The sequence below is a fragment of the Sciurus vulgaris genome, assembly GCF_902686455.1.
Source record: "Sciurus vulgaris genome assembly, chromosome: 2".
Classification (NCBI taxonomy): Eukaryota; Metazoa; Chordata; class Mammalia; order Rodentia; family Sciuridae; genus Sciurus; species Sciurus vulgaris.
This window is the reverse complement of record NC_136462.1, coordinates 121,472,889-121,492,705: the sequence shown is the minus strand read 5'-3', so window position 1 is coordinate 121,492,705 and position 19,817 is coordinate 121,472,889. Positions and strand designations below refer to the sequence as shown.

The 19,817-nt window shown below is 42.1% G+C and overlaps 2 protein-coding genes across 3 annotated transcripts in view; one reads left to right on the top strand and one right to left on the bottom strand.

The window, feature by feature from the left end:
* Window positions 1–12,675, top strand: part of PTPN9 (protein tyrosine phosphatase non-receptor type 9) — a 97,944-nt gene extending 85,269 nt beyond the window's left edge. For both annotated transcript variants that reach the window (XM_079128877.1, XM_079128878.1), the window contains exons 9-13: window positions 293–359; window positions 8,437–8,515; window positions 10,288–10,438; window positions 10,837–11,044; window positions 11,847–12,675. In XM_079128877.1, coding sequence (XP_078985003.1) covers window positions 293–359; window positions 8,437–8,515; window positions 10,288–10,438; window positions 10,837–11,044; window positions 11,847–12,061 — 720 coding nt within the window. In that variant the 3' untranslated portion in view covers window positions 12,062–12,675. The remainder of the gene's footprint in view (window positions 1–292; window positions 360–8,436; window positions 8,516–10,287; window positions 10,439–10,836; window positions 11,045–11,846) is intronic.
* LOC306654886 (uncharacterized protein C15orf39) overlaps window positions 1–19,817 on the bottom strand; it is a 381,506-nt gene that overhangs the window by 183,946 nt on the left and 177,743 nt on the right. The gene's annotated exons all lie outside the window — the stretch shown is intronic.

Genomic DNA, 19,817 nt, shown 5'->3' with positions numbered 1-19,817 from the left:
CATATTTTCTTCAAAGAGTTTTATAGATTTAATCTCTTTGATTAGGTCTTTGATCCATTCTGAGTTAATCTTTGTGTATAGACTGAAGGGGTCATTTTCATTTTTTTTTGCATGTACATATCCCTCCGGTTGTCTTAGCACCGTTTTTTGATATGAGGTTTTGAATCAACCCTTGTACTCCTTATTTTTTGCCTAGCAAGAAAAGAGTACCCACACTTTGAATTATACATTATTTTCTATTTCAAATGCTATATTCCATGTACTTGCAGTAATGTCTCCTTTTTATCATTAGACAGATTATATCAATGCCAGTTTTATGGATGGTTACAAGCAGAAGAATGCTTACATTGGTACACAAGGTAAGCTGGTCCAGCCCCATGTTTGTGCCATCTATCTGTGATTCCTTGTGCCAGATGATGCCATAATTTTTAAATGTAACTTGAGTTGATGTTGTGGATGCTAATGCCTTTTATAAAGTTTGGTGGTGGTTGAGGAAGCAGATGTGAAGTATAGGATGTCTGTACCAAGTGTGCCTGGAAACTCACTACACAGAGGTAAACTACAGATTTAAACCCACAATACTACTACTTGCCTGCAAGTTTTTGGATTGTACCTTAATATGGCCAATCCAAGGAAGTAGGGCATGCTCTTCATATTCTGAACAAGGCCAGGAAAGTCAGCAGTACTTGCAGAGTTCAATTTAGGAATGAGTGTTGCTGTCCTAAGAGGCCTTTGCTGGTTGGTTCCTGAACCATCATACAACACTCAATCAAGTGTTCTGACAGGGGTAGTCTGTGTTGTCTGACAGTCAGTAAGAGGAGTCTAACAGGATTTCAGATGGAGTTTCTATATATGCTCCTATGGGCCCAGTACTCCTGTCATGGCCTTTGCTTATCTTAATGGTAACACATCACCTTCAAAGAAGGTTGGAGGAAACCAGGTGTAGTGGTGCATGCCCATAATACCAGCCACTCACGGAGGCTGAGGCATGAGGATCACAAATTTGAACCAAGCCTGTGTAACAGCAAGACCCTGCCTCAAAATAAAAAGGAATGGTGGTGTAACTCAGTGGTAGAGTGCTTGCTCCAAGGTTCAATCCCCAGTACCACAAAAGAAAAAGGGAGATAGGAGGAGTCTGTGAATGTAATTTAGTGGTAGTAGAATGTGCATGTGAGGCACAGAGTTCAATCCCTAGCACCAAAAGGAAAACAAAACAAAAGCAAAACAAAACAAATAAAAGAAAATCTAGCAGATATTTCAACCAAGTGGTCAAACTTAGTATCTCCAATAAAGATAACACTGAACACAGAGGGAGAGTGTATGCCTCCTGAAGTGATGCAATGAGAAATGCATATCACCTTGTTGTCAGTTTTCAAGTCTGGGGTTGCAGGGATGACTCAGTGGCAGAGCACTTGCCCAGCATGCATTAGGTCCTGGGTTCCATCATTCTTAGCATGAGGGTGCAGGGTGGGATGGGGTGTGGGGACCTGAATCTAATCATGAGAAAACAAACAAATCCAGATTATGGGACATAAGAAAACTGACTCAGACCTTTCAAGGTTAATGCCATTTAAAAAAAAAGGGGGGGGGGGCTGGGCTTGGTGGTGCACACGTGTAATCCCAGTGACTCAGGAGCCAAGACAGGAGAATCTCGAGTTCAAAAGCAGCCTCAGGGCTGGGGTTGTGGCTCAGTGGTAGAGCGCTTGCCTAGCACTTGTGAGGCACTGGGTTCGATCCTAAGCACCACATGAAAATAAATATATACAATAAAGGTATTGTGTCCATCTACAACTAAAAAAATTTTAAAAAATTATTTAAAACAAAACTAGCCTCAGCCAAAGCAAGGTGCTAAGCAACTCAGTGAGACCCTGTCTCTAAATAAAATACAAAATAGCACTGTGGATGTGGCTTAGTGGTTAAGTGACCCTGAGTTCAAGCCCTGGTACCCAAAATAAAGCAAAAGGACAGAGAACTCTTTTCATTTAAAAGAGACTAATGAGGTAATCAAAGGCAATGTGTGATTTGTGATTTGCTTTTGAGTAAGGAAAAAAGTATTAAGGACAAACTGCTAAGACTGCTGGAATCTTTGTATCATATCACCTAATGTTGTTTCAGTGTTTAATTGGGTCAGTGTGACAGTGCTATTGTTTTACAAGGGGTATGCCCTTGTTTTCCTAATATGTATTTAAGTATTTAGGAGTGAAATGTCTAATATGTCTGGAAGTTTTTTAATTTATTTTTTTATTATGAGAAAAACATTTAAGATGAGATCTAACCTTTTAAAACTGTAAAATCACAATGAAATATTAAATGTACTTTGCAACTTAAGTCAGGCATAGTGGCATACACCTATAATCCTAGTTACTTGGGAGGCTGAGGCAGGAGGATTGAAAGTCGGAAGGAAGTCCTGGGCAACCTAGTGAGACTGTCTCAAAATCAGAAATAAAAAGGGCTGAGGATGTAGCTTAGTGGTAGAACATTCGCCTCGGATGTGTGAGACCCTGGGTTCAATCCCCAGGGGGGAAAAAAGGAAAAAGAGCATAGTCTGCTACTTTATTTGTTTTATTTTTTGAGAAGGGGGTCTTGCTTTGCTTATTTATTTTATCTTGCCCAAGCTACCCTCCAAGTCATGGGCTCAAGTGATCCTCTTTCTTAGCCTCTTGGGTAACTTAGAGTTCAGGCGGACACCACTGCCCCCAGCTTATTCTGCAACTTGTAAATAGATCAGAGAAAAGAAAAATAGGTGTGTCTGTGCCCACATAGAGAAGCAGATGTTGCAAAATGATAGTTTTCTAGCTAAAGAACATATGAATACATTGTACTATTCTTTTAAGTTTTCTGTAAGTTTGAAATTTTTCAAAATGAAAGTTGGAGAACAGAAAAGGGATTAAGGCCTTTGAATTCTTAGAATATTGTTAATTGATCTGATGGTCACACTTTCAGTTTTTCCCCTGGAAGGGAAGATTGTTCCCAAAAGGAATTTATTGGAACTCTAAGAAGAATTGAGAACTATCAGAAAAGATCTCTGGTCTGCCTGAGAGTAGAGGCTTTACTTAGAATTGCCTTGGTGTGGATGGGCATATGGAGCCTTAGGGTTGGCTTTAGGGGTCCTCAGAATGTTCCTTTGAATGGAGAAGGAGGGGCACTCCTAAAGTTGTTAATTACACAAGGATTGAATCCTTTAAAGTGACTCCAAAGGCCCTGTGCAGGAGATAGTACTCTAGGGGGTGTGGGAATTTTTTTCCCCTCGCTCAGGATTGAACCCAGCCTGGGGTGTTCTACCACAGAGCTACATCCTTACCTTTTTTTTAAATATATTTTTTAGTTGTAGATGGACACAGTACCTTTATTTTATTTATTTACTTTTATGTGGTACTGAGGATCAAACAAAGGGCCTCATTGTGTGCTATGCAAGCATTCAACTACCGAGCTACAACTCCAGCCCATCCTTAACTCTTTAGGTATTTTATTTAGAGACAGGGTCTTGCTATGTTTCTTAAGGCTTTGCTAAGTTGCTGAGGCTAGCTTTGAACTCTTGATCCTCCTGCCCCAGCCTCCGGAGCTGTTGGAATTACAGTTGTGTGCTGCTGTGGCCTATACTCCAGTCTTTTTTGTCATTAACCTTGATTAGGTTGACTCAGTGTTTAGGCCTCTACCAACTTGATAAATAGGCTCACCATAATTGAATGAAAGCACATAAAGATGGACATGGCTCTGTCCAAGGCTTTTGTTTTACTAATTCCATGTACAACACCATTGTGGATGAGGATCAGTCTTCAGTGCATCTTATAAAGAAATATTAACATCCGTTTCACCTCCAGCTGCAGTGCCTTTCTTGGCCGTGGCAGTGGGTTATAGGTGAAGCCAAGTTTGAATATACTGGAGCCTCTACCCTGGCATAACTTGGGGACAGAGAAAGAGCTGATATTTTTTGAGTCAAGCATTGACCACTTTTAGAAGGCTTCAGCACTTTATTAGGACTAGAAAATGGGTCCTGATATGTTGAGAGGGTTAGTTTGATTGTGTGGCTAACCTTCTTGGCAGTTATATCTAGTAGTGTGATTATTATATAGAAAGAATATAATAATATTCCTAGTAATGATGATATCTATTGAGAACACCTGTTATATATTAGGTACATGCTGTCTATCTAATCATTAAAGAGACTCTTCAAGGAAAACTTATTTTTTTCTTTGAATTTTATATACAAACATACTGAGTGGCAGAACCAGGACTTGAATCCATGTCTGTTTGGTTCAGACCTCCTTGCAAACTAACTCAGCGGATTGTTTCACCTATGTTGGAATAAACCACTTTCTTTCTTCAGAGAAGTCCACTATTAAAGGGCCTAACCTGAAGACCAGGGGAGGGGGATACCTTAGAGGTAGAGCATGTGCTTAGCATGTGCAGGCCCTGGGTTCAGCCCCCAGCTCCAACAAAAGTGGGAGAGTGTCTAACCTAGGAAGTATAACTTTGTCCTCTTAAATATCTCTCTCATGCCTTTGAGGAAGGCACGACCCTTTCTGCCCAGCTTGAGTGTGGTATCTGGTTTTCCAGGAGTTCTGACTGCTCTAATCCTAGGTCTTCCAGCGATTTTACTGTGAATGAGGTTGGAGGTCAGAAATGTGAAAAAGGTGCTCGTGTCGTCTCCTCCTCCTCCTCTCCCTCCTCCTTCTCCTCCTCCTCCTCCTCCTCCTCCTCCTCCTCCTCCTCCTCCTCCTCCTCCTCCTCCTCCTCCTCCTCCTCCTCCTCTCCCTCCTCCTCCTCCTCCTCCCCCTCCTCTTCTTCTTCTTCTCTCTTCCTTCCTCCTTCCTTCTTTCTTTCTTCTTCGTGTTGGGAATTGAATTCAGTGCCTTGCACTTGCTAGTCAAGTGCTTTATCACTGAGCAAACTCCTAATACTTTTTATTTTGAGATAGGGTCTCACTAAGTTGACCAGATGGCTTTGAATTTGTGATCCTCCTGCCTCAACTTCACAAGTAGCTGGGATTACAGGCATAGGCCACAGCATCAGGTTCCAATTATTGTCTTTTTGGTGCGCATACAAGGGTAATGCATATTCACTGTAGAAAATTAAGATAAAAATCACTTATAACCCCAGGATCCAGAGTTAAAAAGATACTGTTAGCGTATTGCACCATATCCTCCTGTAACTTTTTTTATGCATACATGTAGATTTAAGCAAATAAAATATTTGACAAAATTGGCTTTTTCCACATATCAACTCTGTTTTTCATGTAATGTTACCCCCCCCCCCCACCTTTTTTTCCATCTAATGGTATCATAAATACCTGTTCACGGGGAAAAAAATACACATCTTACAACATTTTTTTTTTTTGGATACTGGAGATTGTACCCAGAGGTGCTTAACCACTGAGCCATATCTCCAGCTCTTTTTTTTAATTAGAGATGAGGTCTTGCTAAGTTGCTGAGGCTGGTCTCAAACTTGCAGTCCTGCTTCAGCCTCGTGATTTGCTGGGATTATAGGTTCGTGCCACTGCACCTGCCTTACAACATCTTTATCAACTGTATAAATTTGGGGTGTGCTATAATTAATTTCTCTCTTCCTTCATGTCTCTTCCTTGGACATGAAACTTATGTCCAATAACTCACATACTTTTGGCAGTGTTTGCTTTTGCAAAGGTGGAATAGAATTCTAATGTCATATTAATGCTTATGAAAAGATTTCAGCAAAAATTATAGTGGAACCAGTGAACTTTCAGGCTCAGATCAATCTTTCTTTCTTTCTTTCTCTTTCTTTCTTTCTTTCTTTCTTTCTTTCTTTCTTTCTTTCTTTCTTCCTTCCTTCCTTCCTTCCTTCCTTCCTTCCTTCCTTCCTTCCTTCCTTTCTTCCTTTCTTCCTTCTCTTCCTTTCCTTCGTTTCCTTCCTTCCTTTCCTTTGTTTCCTTCCTTTCCTTCCTTCCTTCCTTCCTTCCTTCCTTCCTTCCTTCCTTCCTTCCTTCCTTCCTTCCTTCCCTTCCTTTCTTCCTCCCTTCCTTCCCTCCCTTCCTTCCCTCCCTTCCCTTCCTCCCTTCCCTTCCCTTCCTTCCCTTCCTTCCTCCCTTCCTCCCTCCCTCCCTCCCTTCCTCCCTTCCTTCTGCATTTTGGTACTGGCAAATGAACCCAAGGGTATTCCCCCACTGAGCACATCCCCAGCCCTTTTAATATTTTCTTTTGAAACAGGGTCTTGCTAAGTTGCCCAGACTGACCTCAAACTTGCAGTCCTCTTGCCTCAGCTTTCCAGAGTCATGGGGTTACAGGTTTGTGCTACTGTGCCTGGCCCAAATCAACCCTTGATACTGAAAACAGAGAGGGAAAAACACTGGAAGGGCTGGGGAGATAGCTCAGCTGGTAGAGTGCTTGCCTTACAAGCATAAGGCCCTGAGTTTGATCCCCAGTACTGCAAAAAAACAAAACAAAACACTGGAAACATCCAAGGAATTATCCTGAATTGTTTGTTACTTTTTTAATTGGAAGGGAGTTGGTAGTCCACACATGTCTTCAGATTAGTTGCTGAGTGCTCACCCCAGAAGGTTCTAACTGTGAAAGGAGAACTTGACAATATGGCCCTTGCTCTAAAAACCATGTTTACTGAGGCATGAATTACCACAAAGTAACATGACATATATGATCATATAAAATTAAATGCTTATGCTTATTAGACCCAAATATGCCATCAAGAACTTAGAAGGAGCTGGGCACAGTGGTGCATGACCATAATCCCAGCAATTGGGAGGCTGAGGCAGGAGGATTTCAAGTTCAAGGCCAGCCTCAGAGGTTTAGTGAGACGCTGTCTTATAAAAATGATACATATGTACTTAAAATAAATTAATATATAGAGTAGTTGGGTGCAGCAGCACAGGGCCTGTAATCCCAGCAACTTGAGAGGCTGAGGCAGGAGGATCACAAGTTCAAGGCCAGCCTCAGCAAATTGGTGAGACCTTATCTCAAAATTTAAAATGTAAGGGCTGGGGATGTAGCTCAGTTGTAAAGTGCTCTGGGTTTGATAAATTAAAAAATAAAGAGAGCAGAGGAGAGTAAGCCCTCAAGGAGTGTGGGAGTCAGAGAAAACTTTGTGAAAGTGGCTGTACTTGAAAATGGATAGAAAGTGAATGGCACTGGAGATGAGGGTGGCTACTTGAGCAAAAGAGTACAGGCAAAAGTACCATAGTGTGTCTGTATTGTGACAGAGCAATTTTTATGCAAGACTTAACTGTTGCAGGTATTTGGAATAGACTGGAAGGGAAAGAGACCTATCCAGAAAAGTAATGGTTTTCATTAACTCAGACAAAAAAATGATGTGGTCCTCATTAGCAGTGAAATTGGTCAAGTAGAATAAGAGTAGGGTGAGGGCAAAACTTTAAAAGCCAAAATACTTCAAAGGCAGAAGTCTAGGATTTGGTAACTGTTTCTGCAAGATGAAGGCAATGGATGAGTCCATTTGACTTCAACTTTTTAAGACTGAATCCTTTAAGAATGACAGAATTGTTAGTAGAGATGGAGATGTTGCAAGATAATACTAACTTTGAAGGAGACCGAATTTGGGATCTGAGATCAGGGAGCATAGGAGAATGGCTTCTTAAGCATCCAGTTGTTAGAAGGCTGAAGCTTATGTAAGATGGAGAGAGCTGGAGTTGTGGTTCAGTGGTGAAGCACTTGCCTAGCATACGTGAAGCACTGGGTTCGATTCTCAGCACCACACAAAAATAAATAAATAAAGGTATTGTGTCCATCTACAACTGAAAATATTTTTAAAAAGAAAGAGCCAAGGGCTGGGGAGATAGCTCAGTTGGTAGAGTGCTTGCCTCATAAGCACAAGGCCCTGGGTTCAATCCCCAGCACCACAAAAAAAAAAAAAGAGCCAGCCAGAGACATGTACACAGGTGGCATCATCAGCCTGGTAGTGATGATGACTGAAGTTCTGATAGATAAGGCACTGAAAGGGTATCTAACAGTGCTTTCAGAGTACCTAATGTCTTATCCAGACATTTTGCTAATGTGCACATTTTGCCTTTTTTTTCTGTTTTGTTTTTGTTTTTGTTTTTGTTTTGGTATGGGGGATTGAACCCAAGGGCACTTAATCACTGAGCTACATTCCCAGCCCTTTTTGTTTTTTATTTTGAAACAAGGTCTCATTAAGTCACTTAGGGCCCAGCGTAAGTTCTGAGGCTGACTTTGAACTTGTAATACTTCTGCCTCAGCCTTCTGAGCCCCTGGGATTACAGGCATGCACCACAGAACCTGGCACATTCTACATTTCTAACACTTTCCTACACCGAACTGATGTGGTTGGTTGAAGGACACTGAATAGCAGGGATGGGGCAAGAGCAGGGAGCTAACATATGTGCTTTGGGGTTCTATTTGGAAGAAAGCAAAAGAACCTATGGAGGACTGAAGTGCTTCCCAGGGTCATGGTCCCTATCTTCTTGTATTCCAGGCCCTTTGGAGAATACTTACCGTGATTTCTGGCTCATGGTTTGGGAGCAAAAAGTCTTGGTGATTGTCATGACCACCCGGTGAGTTAATCCTCTTTTTCCTAATGATCTCTACCATCACCCTGACCCCAAGCATTGGTGATTTAGGAAGGAAGTTTAGCTCTTAGAAATTGAAGAGTAGGAATGTGACAGTAAAAATTTACCAATACGTGGCATGGGGCTGGGGATGTAGCTTAGTGGTAGAGTGCTTGCCTAGCGTATGTAAGGTTCTGTGTTCAATCCCCAGCACCATAGACAGGCACAAAACCAAATAAGAGTTAGCTACTTTAGCTTTTTCTTAACTGATCTAGAGTTAACAAACCAGGGTATGGTGGAGGATAGATAGATTTTACGTTTTGTTGTTGTTGTTTTGGGTACCGGGGATTGAACTCAGGGGCACTCGGCCACTGATCCACATCCCCAGCCCTATTTCATATTTTATTTAGAGTCAGGGTCTCACTGAGTTGCTCAGTGCCTTGCCTTTGCTGAGGCTGACTTTGAACTCTTGATCCTCCTGCCTCAGCCTCCTGAGCCCCTGGGATTACAGGCATGCGCCACCACACCCATCTAGATCTTACTTTTTAATGCTTATAATACATGACTCTGGTGACCCTGGGCCTGTTAACAGCCTCTGAGGTCCTGGCCTTGTCTGCTAAAGGAAATACTAAGAAACATGGGGCAATTCATATTTAATCGGACCAGTTTTCCAGATGGGCTCTGTCTTACTGGCTACTGAATTAGTTCCCTTTTGTTTTCCATTGTGTGTGTGTGAGAGAGAGAGAGAGAGACAGACAGACAGACAGACAGACAGACACACACACACACACACACACACACACACAGGGATTGAATGCAGCAGTGCTTTACCACTGAGCTATGTCTCCAGCTCTTTTTTTTTTTTTTTTTTTTTTTTTTTTTTTAAACTTTGAGACAGGGTGTTGCTAAGTTGCTGAGGCTGGCCTCAAATTTGCAGTCCTCCTGCCTTTCAGCCTCTTGAATCACTGGAGTTACTGGTGTGTGTACTCCAACTACTTTTAACCATTTGTCTGCTCATCCATATTTCCACCTATGGGGGAAGAGAAAAAAAGGGATAAAATAATGAGTCTAGCAGGAAGCTCCAAATAAAGGAAGGTTTTTGAAATTTTGGTATGCAACTCTGCCAAATTTAAAGAATTAACTTATTTTGTTAATATTATCATTGCCATTATGATAATTATAACCTGTTTCAGATGAGGAGGAAGGAAATGTTTGCTTAGATTCCTTCCTGAAGACACTATTAAACCTCTTCTGTTTGGAGAGGTGACAGTGGGGGAAGTATCACCTTGGAGTAATTTAAGACCACTGAATAGTGATAATGTAGACTTAATGCCTTTTCACAAACCTACCTCTGGCATCCCGAGCTGTCTTTTCCACTCCTTTGTTAACCAAGGGCCTTAATGGAGAAGAGAATAAACAGTGGCTGAGGTATAGGCCAGAGAGTTCTGTCTGACCCACCATATTTTCTCTGCTGTCTCTTTGTCTACTAGTTTATCCCAGATATGTAAGAAGTACCATAAAGTATTAAAAAAGACACCAATTGATATTAAGTGCACAATAAGTGTCTGCTAATTGAGCACATGTAGAAACTTGAAGTGCTTTTACATCTGTTTAGAATGAAGAGGTTTTCTTTATTTTCTGCCAAGAATCAATTGTGTAAGTTAGAAGCAAAGCAGGACATGATATTGATGTTTATGGGTACAGTAGGTCATTGGGGGAGTGGACTTACTGCTGTGGAAAGGAGGGATGGAGGTTTACCTTGCTCTGTGTGTGTTCAGCTTTGAGGAAGGCGGCAGGAGAAAGTGTGGCCAGTACTGGCCTTTAGAAAAAGACTCTCGGATTCGATTTGGCTTCCTCACGGTGACCAATCTAGGCGTGGAGAACATGAACCATTATAAGAAAACAACACTAGAAATTCACAACACAGAGGTAAATCCAAGTTTCTCTTTATTCCTTTGAAGTTGGGGTAGAACTCTTTCTGTAAAGAAAATTTCTAGGGGTAATAGATAAGGTTCCAGGGAGGTTATATGCTGCTGTTTTTCTGGGAATAAGATGAGAATATTCAACTCGGAGCCAATATAGTAATATTATCTCATCACAACATTGGTGTTACAGAGGAGTAAAACTTTCAGCATAGGAAGTGTGGATCCTACAGTACAGGAATTCTGCCCTTTCCAAACGTTTAATCCTTCCTTTAGGTTTGCAGTAGAGAAGCAATTGTGATAGATAGGGCCCTTGGTAGGGTGTTGAGAAACTGACAAAACCCGAGGTACACAGAGGCAGACAGAAATTACCTCCTTAACTTTTGCGTCATTTTTTCATCTAAGGAGCGGCAGAAACGCCAGGTGACCCACTTCCAGTTCCTGAGCTGGCCAGATTATGGTGTCCCTTCTTCGGCAGCTTCCCTCATTGACTTTTTGAGAGTGGTCAGAAACCAGCAGAGCCTTGCCGTCAGTAGCATGGGAGCACGCTCCAAAGGACAGTGCCCTGAGCCACCCATTGTGGTACATTGCAGCGCAGGCATTGGCAGGACAGGTACTGTACTTGATGCAGCTCTTGTTGTATCCTGAGGTGTTAGGAGTTGGGAGGAAGAACAAAGCTGTTCATCCACATTTGTGATTGTGAAAAGAACTCATTTGATCCCTTGGTGGTAAACTGTTATGAAAATTGCTCTTTTAGTTATGCCTAGTGCTAGTTGCGGGCCAGAATATACATTTCACACACCAAGCCCACTGGGGACTGATACTTTTTACTCCCCATTGCCATGGTTATCTTCTGACCTGGACACCTTGTCTTAACCATTACTCTGGGTGTCCCAGAGAGCTTAACTGAGTTGCTGCTTCCTTCTCATTCACCTCTTCCAGCTGGGTTCCCACCCTGTGCTGGATTCTCCATTGTGTAAGTTAGGTAGCAGCTTTTGCCTTAAGGGAATGTATATTGCAAGAACTCCTGGCCTTTCTAGTTCACAGGTCCCTTTGGGAGAAAGTTAGGAAGGGTAGATTTGTGTTAGGCCTCTGTGGAGAAGATACAGAGTCTATGGAAATTGGCCTGGGAGGACTGTCATTCTGTCCTAGATTGAAGCAGACATTCCTCTTTGTCACCTCCCTTAATTATCTGGTTGACCCCATGTGTGTCCTGAGAGACACGAGGCCTTTGCTTTTCTCTGGGCTTCAACACTGTGACCTCCTTCTTAAGTCCTCAGGCCTGAGGACATCTGGCTTCCTGCCATGAGGCATCTTGCTTTTGATTTCACTCATCCAATCTTGCCTGGGTTATTTGGTAGAGCGAGGGAGGTAAGAGAGGTAAAGCAGATGTGACCTTTTCCTTCTTTCTTCAGGTACCTTCTGCTCACTGGACATCTGCCTGGCACAGCTGGAGGAACTTGGCACCCTTAATGTATTCCAGACAGTGTCACGCATGAGGACCCAGAGGGCCTTCAGCATCCAGACCCCTGAGCAGTACTATTTTTGCTACAAAGCCATCCTGGAGTTTGCAGAGAAAGAAGGCATGGTGCCCTCTGGTCAGAGTCTGCTGGCCATGGAGGACCAGTAACTGTCCTACAAGTCTCCTACCTGCTGGCCAGCCTTCCTTAATCTACCCTGGACACCGCTGAGCCTATAGGTTGCCATCAGTTATGCTGAAGCCATGGATCAACCTCTTTCTTGTGTTTCCTGGCGCACGTGTTGCACGCAAGGCAGCCTTTCCCTTTGGCTAGATAGATGTGGTGAAATTGCCACTAGAAAGGGCCAACAACAATGTGTTCTTAATTCCTAGCACCTGCTATCGAACTGTGCCTTATTAAAACCAAATTGTGGCTATTGATTTTTGCCAGGGGCCCTGAGGTAAGTGGGGAAGGAAACTCCCTCCCCCTTTCCCAATGCCATTCTTTTTCTGAAGGTCTCCTCTCTTCCACACCTTCCCTTTGCTAGGATTTGATAGGGAGGTTTGTGCCCAGAGAGCTTGACCAAGTTACATAATCTAGAGATTGTCTTGAGTGCCAAGCACGTTTATACATAGGGCGTGTATTCCAGTCCTTTCTGTCATTCTGTGTGTGTGCGTGTGCATATGTGCACTTATGTGTATGGGTCCATATGTACGTGTGTATATAATATATATTGTATGTGATAATATGGTCATATCCTATAAATACATATGCACACAGATAATCTTTGTAGACATTTCTGGGGCTCTGTGTTACTGTTCAGGACTCCTCGATTCTTAGACCTTGCTGTTTATCCTGGACTATCTGGGGTTGGGGATCACGGCTCCTGGTGTCAGACAGCAGAGTGATGGAAGAGGACACACATGCATCTCCTCCATGCTCCTGCCACAGGCCCTAATCCTTAATTAATGACTTCTTTCCTTTTGGATTCTGCCTGTTGGAGCTATGAATACTGGTTTATGGTGACAATGATTTAATTCAGCATGGATTGTCCTTATCTAACGGTTTTTCTCTGTTTACTTTGCTGATTTTGGGAATAGACCTCCACTGTGATTCTAGACCCTATCTTTTTTCTCACTACCCCAAGTGGAGGACTGAGGTAGAGACGAATTCACTTAGCATTCAGAGCCAAAAGCAATCGGTACGAAACCTAAGAGATAAAAAAGGGAGTCCAGGTGTGTGAGAAAGGAATCTATGAGAATTCCTTCTTGGGAGAACAAGTTTGAGTCCCTTTTTCTTTTGTTGGAAGGTTCCTTTCCTTATACAACTTGGCCCTGTCTACTGAGATGCTCATCTCTCCATGCCTGCTAGTTTGCCAGACCCTAGAGTTCAAACTGGGTGGGTTCTGTGCCAATAAAAAGCTTAACCCCCTGGCTCGGTGAGATGGTTCCCTGCAATCACTGTTTGTCAAACCCTTCCTGCCCAACCTGCTCCTAGCCCACACAGCCTGATGTGCCAGGGATGGAATCAAGAGCCCCCAACACTCAACATTCCCCAAGAAAAACCCTGGAACCTCCAAACCTTCGTCCCCCATTATAGAAGATGAGGTTGGCAGCTGATCAAACCTCAATAATTTTATATTGTTATAAGCTCTTTGAATGTGTATATTCTTATTTTTTACAATCATTTCATTTTGTATTTAACATCAATGGACTGAGTCAGATTCAGAAAATAATTGTAATGTTCATATTCAATATCTTACAGTGATACAGTTTTGTATTTACATATAAATATACCAACATGATCAAACCCTTTTAGCTTCATGAATTTAGTGGGCTGGGAAGATGAGGAGGGAATCCAGGAAGTGGTCTGGGATGGATGGGGAGGTAGAGAGATACCCAAGGCTTCAGTATCTGAGACTCAATTCTGAGAACCACCCACCTTGTCTGTAGACCATTGCTTTAGCTTTAGACAAAGGGACCAGCACCAATTGAGTGCTTGCTGTGTGCTAAGCTCAGTGTTAAATGCTTTGTCCCCCATGACCTCACTGAAACCTTAGAGCACTCCAGTGAGATATTATCCTCCCTTCCTTCTGTCCACCCCGTCTCATGTCTGTATAAAAGAAGAAGGTGTGGTCCAGAGGGAAACAGTGATTTATAGTGATTTGTTCTAGAACTGGAGCTCACATTGGTCTGCTTTACAAAGCCTTTGGTCTCTCCACTGTGTCAGAGATGGTATAGTATTTATCTCTGGAGACTAGAATTTTAGGTTGATTGGTTGGTTTTAAGTTCTCCTTTCAGAGTATAAGCAGTTCTTAAAATCTAGGTAGATGATCTTGAACCCATCCTCCTTAAAGTGGATTAGAAGGGTGACAGGGTTGGTGACTTAATTCTCCCAGACACATTGTCCTGGCACATTGTACTTTAGTTTGCAGAATACTGAAAGGGTTATCTCCCAGGGAAACTGGTCTTTGTGGGAAGATCTGGAGTCATTTGCATCTCACAGAATGGAATCAGAAGTTTTGTCCCTGCAGGAACACTTCCATACCTTGTAGCTACTTCCTGTTGGCCAGTGACAACACAAGAAGTTGGGGCAGTTCAGGCCTAGAGAGTGGAAATATTGGAGTGTTGCAAATAATGGTAATAACCGCTAACATTTACTAGTTGCTTACTCCATTCCAGGTACTGTTCAGAGTACTTTCTAGTTATCTCCCTCAAACAACCATTTGAAGTGTGTATTGTCAAAAGAAAAAATTGAAACAGGAAAATTAATTGGTTACAGTTAAGAACCTGCCCTCCGGGGGCTAGGGAGATAGCTCAGTCGGTAGAGTGCTTCCCTTGTAAGCACAAGGTCCTGGGTTTGATCTCTAGCCCCCCCACCCACCCCCCAAAAAAAAAAAAAAGAACCTGCCCTCCAAAATACCCACTCCACTAGGTGCTCTCAAAGGATCCTTCTCATGATCTGCCAACAAATTTTTCTTGATTTTCTTACTTTAATCAAGTTAAAATATAGAGCAGATGATGCCCTCATGCCCTGGATGAGCCACCTTTTTCTTTTTTTAAACATATATACTTTTTTTTTAATTGATGAGCCTCCATTCTTTTGGGGGTAAGCTAGTGCAAGAATTGAACATAGGTTCTTTGAAATCTGTTAGAAAGGTCAGGGGGAAAAAAAAGAAAACGGGAATACATAGAATTGGTGGAATATGAAGGAAACAGGATTAATGATAAAAGGTTGAGGGGGTAATCTCAAACTGTCATTTGTTTGAAAAGGCTATAATCCAGCTGCTCTGTAAATTTAAAATTATGTACGAGTTCCTCATTGCAGATTCCCGGGCTTACCCAGTAGATGGTGAGTGACAGAATGATCCAGGTTTGGGAACAGCTGACTTAGTCCACATCCCTGGCTCTGGAGAACTAGCCAGTTGATGTCTACTGAATCTTATACCCTGAGAGAAAAGAAAGAGTTCAGAAGTGTCCTGGCCATTCCTATTATTCGTTTGTTGTGAGGTTTTTGTTTGTTTTGTTTTGTTTTGTTCTGTTTATGATTCTGGGGATTGATCCCTGGTACTTACCCATGCTAGGCAAGTGCCCTACCACAGAGCCACCATTACCACCCCCTTTTAAAATTTTATTTTGACAAAGGGTGTCCTTGAGTTGCCCAGGCTGGTCTCTAACTTCACTTCTTCCCGCCTCAGCTTCTTGAGTAGTAGGTATTGCTGATATGCACCATTGTATTCAATTGCTTTTTTTTTTTTTTTTTCCCTTTTAAAGTCAGTGGCTTGCTATGTTGCCCAGATATTCAAGCTGGCAAACCCTGGCTGTAGTGTTTGCCAGCTTGAATCTGTGCTAGGACGTACTAAAAAAAGGTAACAGAAGGGGAAGGCATAGGAACCCTAGAATCTGTTCAGGAAGTCAAGGTTCTCACACAGGAGACTTAGTGAACAAAACATGAGAAAAATGTTCAGAGGAGACAAGTAGACTTCTGCTTCTGATTTGATTGCTGTTTTTATTTCTTTTTTCCTGACTTACTCTAACATTCTCATGGTTTTTAATTCTTCAAGCATAAATATTTCCACTCTCCTCTCTTATTTTTTTATATTTTTTTAGTTGTCAATGGATCTTTATTTATTTATATGCAGTCCTGAGAATCAAACCCAGTGCCTCACACATACTAGGCAAGCACTCTGCCACAACCCAGCCCCTACCCTCTCTCTATATTGCTGTCTTGATCCTGCCCTTCCCTCTCAACAAGGATGGAACTCTCCTAAAGTGAAAGATATCCCAGCATCTTCAGCCTAGGAGGATCACTATTGTCAGTCTTTATGACAATATGCAAGCAAATGACATGAATAGGACTTTCTCTCGGGGGACTGGACTATTTTATTTAGCATTATGGTCTTAGGCACATATGGTTTCTGCCCTCAAAAGATGCTTCCCATCTTTAGGGGCAATCAGACACATGGAGAGAGAAACCCTTACAAGTTGGAGACTTGAAAAGAGACGAACTAAGACACTGGCTAGGGAGGAAAGCTTTTCTAGAGTGACAACTTTGGTGGCATTGAATCTTAACCCCTCAACCCAGCCAAGTCCTAGCATCCTAGCTGCTCTCTGTAAAAGAAGGGGGCTGCACCGGATGATCCTATTATGAAACTAGTTCTTTGTGAGACTGCACAAGTACCCTTAGAAGTATCAGGCCTTCCCTTTGGATAAATCATCTCCCACTTGACTCTCCTATTTTAGTTTGTTTTCCAAATTTATTTTGAAGCTGTTGTCACTTCTTTATATTCCCTCAGTTCTCTTCCCCTTTGCCCCCAACTTAAATGGAGAATAGGCCAGTTCTCCCCTGTACTCTCTAAGACTAGCGCATAAGCCTTTACGGTTTTCCTGTTGTTTCTCATGGGGCAGACAGGGTATCTGAGAGCCAAGGAATGAACTGATCAAGGGGTCCCAGAGCGCCTTACCTAGGTCTTTTATTTGTCTCAGGCTTGACCAAAGCCACTTTTTAAGGCTAGCAGTGTAAGCTAATAGTAGTTAGCTTACTAAGGGCAGGAATGGATGCTCCCACCAACCCTGGTGGTATCTGCCCCATAGTTAACAGTCATACAATACTTGTGAATATCAAGTATTTGGGACTGTACTGCTCTTAACTGACTACAGAGAAGACAGGTCTTCTGCATGAATAGAAATCTAGCACTCAAACCTGTTTACTCTCCACCATTCTTTTATATAGCTGTCATAAATATTCTTCCTTCTGTTTCAGCTAAATCTGGTGTGCTGCAGTGTGAAAACCCCACATTTTTCAGGCAAAGGTCATAGGGGCTATAGCTAAGTACATTAGAATCCTAACTTGCATAAGGGCTGGAAGCCATGGTGCTTTTTCACCATTTTGTGTAATGTTCCTCCTAGTTGTTAGAACTATGATAATTAAACTAGGAAAGCAAGACAGGGAGATGTAGAGAGAAGGCAGTCACCATAGGTCTAGCAACCCTCCCTTACTGCAGCTCACTTTCCTCTATTGCTCCCCGACATTAGAATCCAGCAACTTCTAAGAAAACTCAACACTGGCCAGATGCACAGCAGAACCAAGGTTGAGTCATCTTGTGGGATCTTTGTTTTACTTCCTTTTTTTTTTTTTTTTTTTTTTTTTTGAGATGGGAATCTCACTATATTGCCCAGGCTTAAAACAATTTTAAGAGCAAAACAAAACAAAATAAAAAGGGCTGGGGATGTGACTCAATGGTTAAGCACCCCTGGGTTCAATCCCTGGTACAAAACAAAACAACCAGTATAAATGGAGATATACACTCAATGTGTCTATAATTTTATTTATTATTTTTAATAAATTATTAGAGCAATTTTAGGTTAGGTTTACAAAAAATGAACAGAAAATAACAGGGTTCCCATGTACTCACTCCCTATAACCAGTTGCCTGTCTAAGTAATATCTTGCATCACTCTGATGTTTTTGTTTACAACTCTGAGTTTTACCAAATGCAAATGTCATGTATCCAATTTCTGGACTCGAGATCCTCCTGCCTCAGGCTTTGGAGGAGTGGGACTATGTATATATACCAACCGTGCTTGGCTTTCTTCCTTGATTTTTAAATTTTGTTTCTTCCTGGTACTGGGGATTGAACCCAGGGGTGCTTTACCCCTGTGCTCTTTTTATTTTGAGACAGGGTATTGCTAAATTGCAGAGGTTGACTTTGAATTTGTGATCTGAATTTATGATCCTCCTGCTTCAGCCTTTGGCATCACTGGGATTACAGGCATGCACCACCATGCCTAACCTTCCTTGACTTAACACCTTTACAGCTAGGTGTGGTGGCATACACCTATAATCCCAGTGAGTTGAGAGGCTTAGTCAGGAGGATCACAAGTTCAAGGCCAGCCTCAGTAATTTAGAGCCTATCTCAAAAAAAAAAAAAAAAAAAAAAAAAAAAAAAAACCAGGGATGTAACTCAGTGCCCCTGGGTTCAATCCCCTATACCCAAATTTTAAAAAGTAAAGACTACACACCATTTTTGTGGCCCACAGCCAGTGAAAGTGTAGAGTCTGATATTGGGGCACATACCTGGATAGAGATATCAAATTGGGACTTAGTTTTATTTTTAATTTTTGGTAACGGGATTGAACCCAGAGGTGTTTGTCTCTGAGCTACATCCCAGTCTTTTTTATTTTTGAAACAAGTTCTTACTAGGTTGCTAAGGGTTTCATGATGTGGCCAAGACTGGCCTGGATTTTGCAATCCTCCTGTCCCAGCCTCCAGCATCACTGGGATTACAGGAGTACCCCACTGTGCCCAGCAGGACTTTGTTTTGTTAGATTGGTGAACCTTGGGAATAGGTGAGGTCAGTGAAGGATTAGGCAGGTAAGAAGGATAGACCTTTGGGGGCCACCAATATTTAGGGAATTCCAGGTGAAGGAAGAAAAGTCCCTGAAGGACACTAACAGGCAGAAGTAACTGAGGACAAGGTTCGGCTGCATTATCATAAGCTGCTGAGAGGTAGGAAGTGACTAGGATGACCAGTATTCAGAAATGTGAATTCACTAGAGGTCTTTACTTGGCACGGATGTCAGGGAGGCATGAATTTGAGGTGAAGGAACCGAAACCTCAGTGCTAATGCAGCCCCCTCACCTCGGTAAAATAAGGTCTACTTTTATTTCCTGAATAAGATTTTGTTTGAACAAAGAACCTGCAGCCTTACAAAAAGAGTCACAAGCTGGGCACAGTGGCACACTCCTGTAATCCCAGCAGCTCAGGAGGCTGAGGCAGGAGGATCACAAATTCAAAGCCAGCCTCAGTAACTTTGTGAGACCCTGTCATAAAATAAAAAAATAAAAAAGGGCTGGGAATGTGGCTCAGTGGTTAAGTGACTCTGGTACCAAAAAAACAAATAAAAAAATCTTTATACCAAAAGCAACAACTGGTAGGTATACCATTAAACAACTGGTTTGAAAACATAAAGCCTGATAACTTGGGGAACATAATATTATTATATTTATTTTCCTGATTTAGACACAGGGATAAAGTAAATTCTTAGTGAGGGGAAGACCTTTCAAGACAGTGAGGAGTAGCAGTCTTTAAATCTATTAAAATATTCCTAGTTCCCAAGATCATCCAGAAATCAGAAGTGATAGACTATATACAACCTAAGCCAACAGGTTTTGAGTGGAATTATTTGGTCATTTAGGCCTACTACAGGGCTTTTTTTTTTAATTGGGTACTGGGGATTGAACCCGCAGGCACTTAGCCACTGAGCTATATTCCCAGCCCTTTTTATTTTGAGACAGGGTCTCACTAAATTGCTTAGGGCCTCTCTAAGTTGCTGAGGCTGGCATTGAACTTGCTGTCCTCCTGCCTCAGCCTCTGAGTCACTGGGATTACCGGTATGTGGCACCACACCTGGCCTAAATGTCTTAAT